Source organism: Triticum dicoccoides, unplaced genomic scaffold, assembly GCF_002162155.2.
Source record: "Triticum dicoccoides isolate Atlit2015 ecotype Zavitan unplaced genomic scaffold, WEW_v2.0 scaffold237970, whole genome shotgun sequence".
In the NCBI taxonomy this organism is placed as follows: domain Eukaryota; kingdom Viridiplantae; phylum Streptophyta; class Magnoliopsida; order Poales; family Poaceae; genus Triticum; species Triticum dicoccoides.
In genome coordinates this window covers 1-1164 of record NW_021248309.1, presented here as the reverse complement: position 1 = coordinate 1164, position 1164 = coordinate 1, and the positions used below count along the sequence as shown (strand labels likewise).

The window sequence follows — 1164 nt, the reverse complement described above, 5'->3', positions numbered from 1 at the left end:
TGAGCCACAAGACGCTCCCACTGCAGCACCTCGTGTCGTGGAAAGGGCAGCAGGACCCATCCCCCGGCGAGTTCTCGTACGGCGCGGACCCTAGCAACCTGCTCCAGTGCTTCGCCTGGAACGGGTCGAGGCCACACCGGCGAAGCCCGGTGTGGACAAGCCACCTCTACATGGGCGGATTCAACGAGTCGGCCATTTACATGGCCTTGCATCACGCCGGCGACGAGGTGTACATGTCCTTCGGCATGCCGGCTGGCTCCTTCGTCCAGCTGGTCAGGTTGGAGATCGACTACTCAGGCAAGGTAAATATACTAAGCTGGCTGAGCAACGTGTCCGCATGGAGAGCCCTCTACGCAGAGCCTCAACATGAGTGCAATACGTACGGCTACTGCGGTCCTTATGGTTACTGCGACAACACACAAATCGTCCCGGTTTGCAAGTGCCTTGACGGTTTTGAACCGAGGGATGCTAAAGGATGGATCTCCGGTAGCTTCTCACAGGGATGCCGCCCCAAGGAGGTGCCAAGGTGCACCCATGGAGACAGTTTCTTGGCCTTTCCGGGCATGAAGGTCCCGGACAAGTTCCTCCGTGTCCCGAGCAGAAGCTTCGATGAGTGCACCGAGGAATGCAGAAGCAATTGCTCCTGCGTGGCATATGCTTACTCCAAGATGAGCAACATAGATATTGACGGTGATGATACAAGATGCCTGTTATGGATCGGCGATTTGATCGACATGGAGAACAACCATCAAGGAGGGGAGAACCTCTATGTTCGGACTAAAAGATTGCAAGGTATGCATCACTCCACTTTCTCTGCTTGCTTATGTTTTACTGTGTGTGTGTGTTCGTTTCTTCTAAAGAGAGAAATTGGAGAAAGAGTGGCCTCATGTTTTTATGCATGCGTTCGAGAAAGGAGTCTGCTATGAATTTGGTGATTAGCACTGACAAACTTTGGTGATTCTCCTTATATTAATTTTTTTGTGCAGGCAACATGAGAAAGATCAAAACCATAGAAATTGTATTACCAGTTGTGTCAAGTTTTCTGATACTCATATGCGTGGGGCTTATTTGGATCTGTGGCTTTAGAGGTAGGAAATTGTTGCTTTACTTCTAATTTTGATGTTATCTCCAGTCACAAGAAACTGAAGAGGCGGTGCCCACACT

At 50.4% G+C, this 1164-nt stretch overlaps 1 protein-coding gene across 1 annotated transcript; it reads left to right on the top strand.

Moving 5' to 3' along the window:
• Positions 1–52: 52 nt before the first annotated feature.
• On the top strand, positions 53–1088 carry LOC119345442 (S-locus-specific glycoprotein S13-like; the record flags this gene model as incomplete). The annotated part of the gene is made up of 2 exons (XM_037615515.1): positions 53–792; positions 987–1088. Coding segments are annotated over exons 1-2 (724 nt in total), but the record flags the coding sequence as incomplete, so codon positions are not given.
• Positions 1089–1164: the final 76 nt, after the last annotated feature.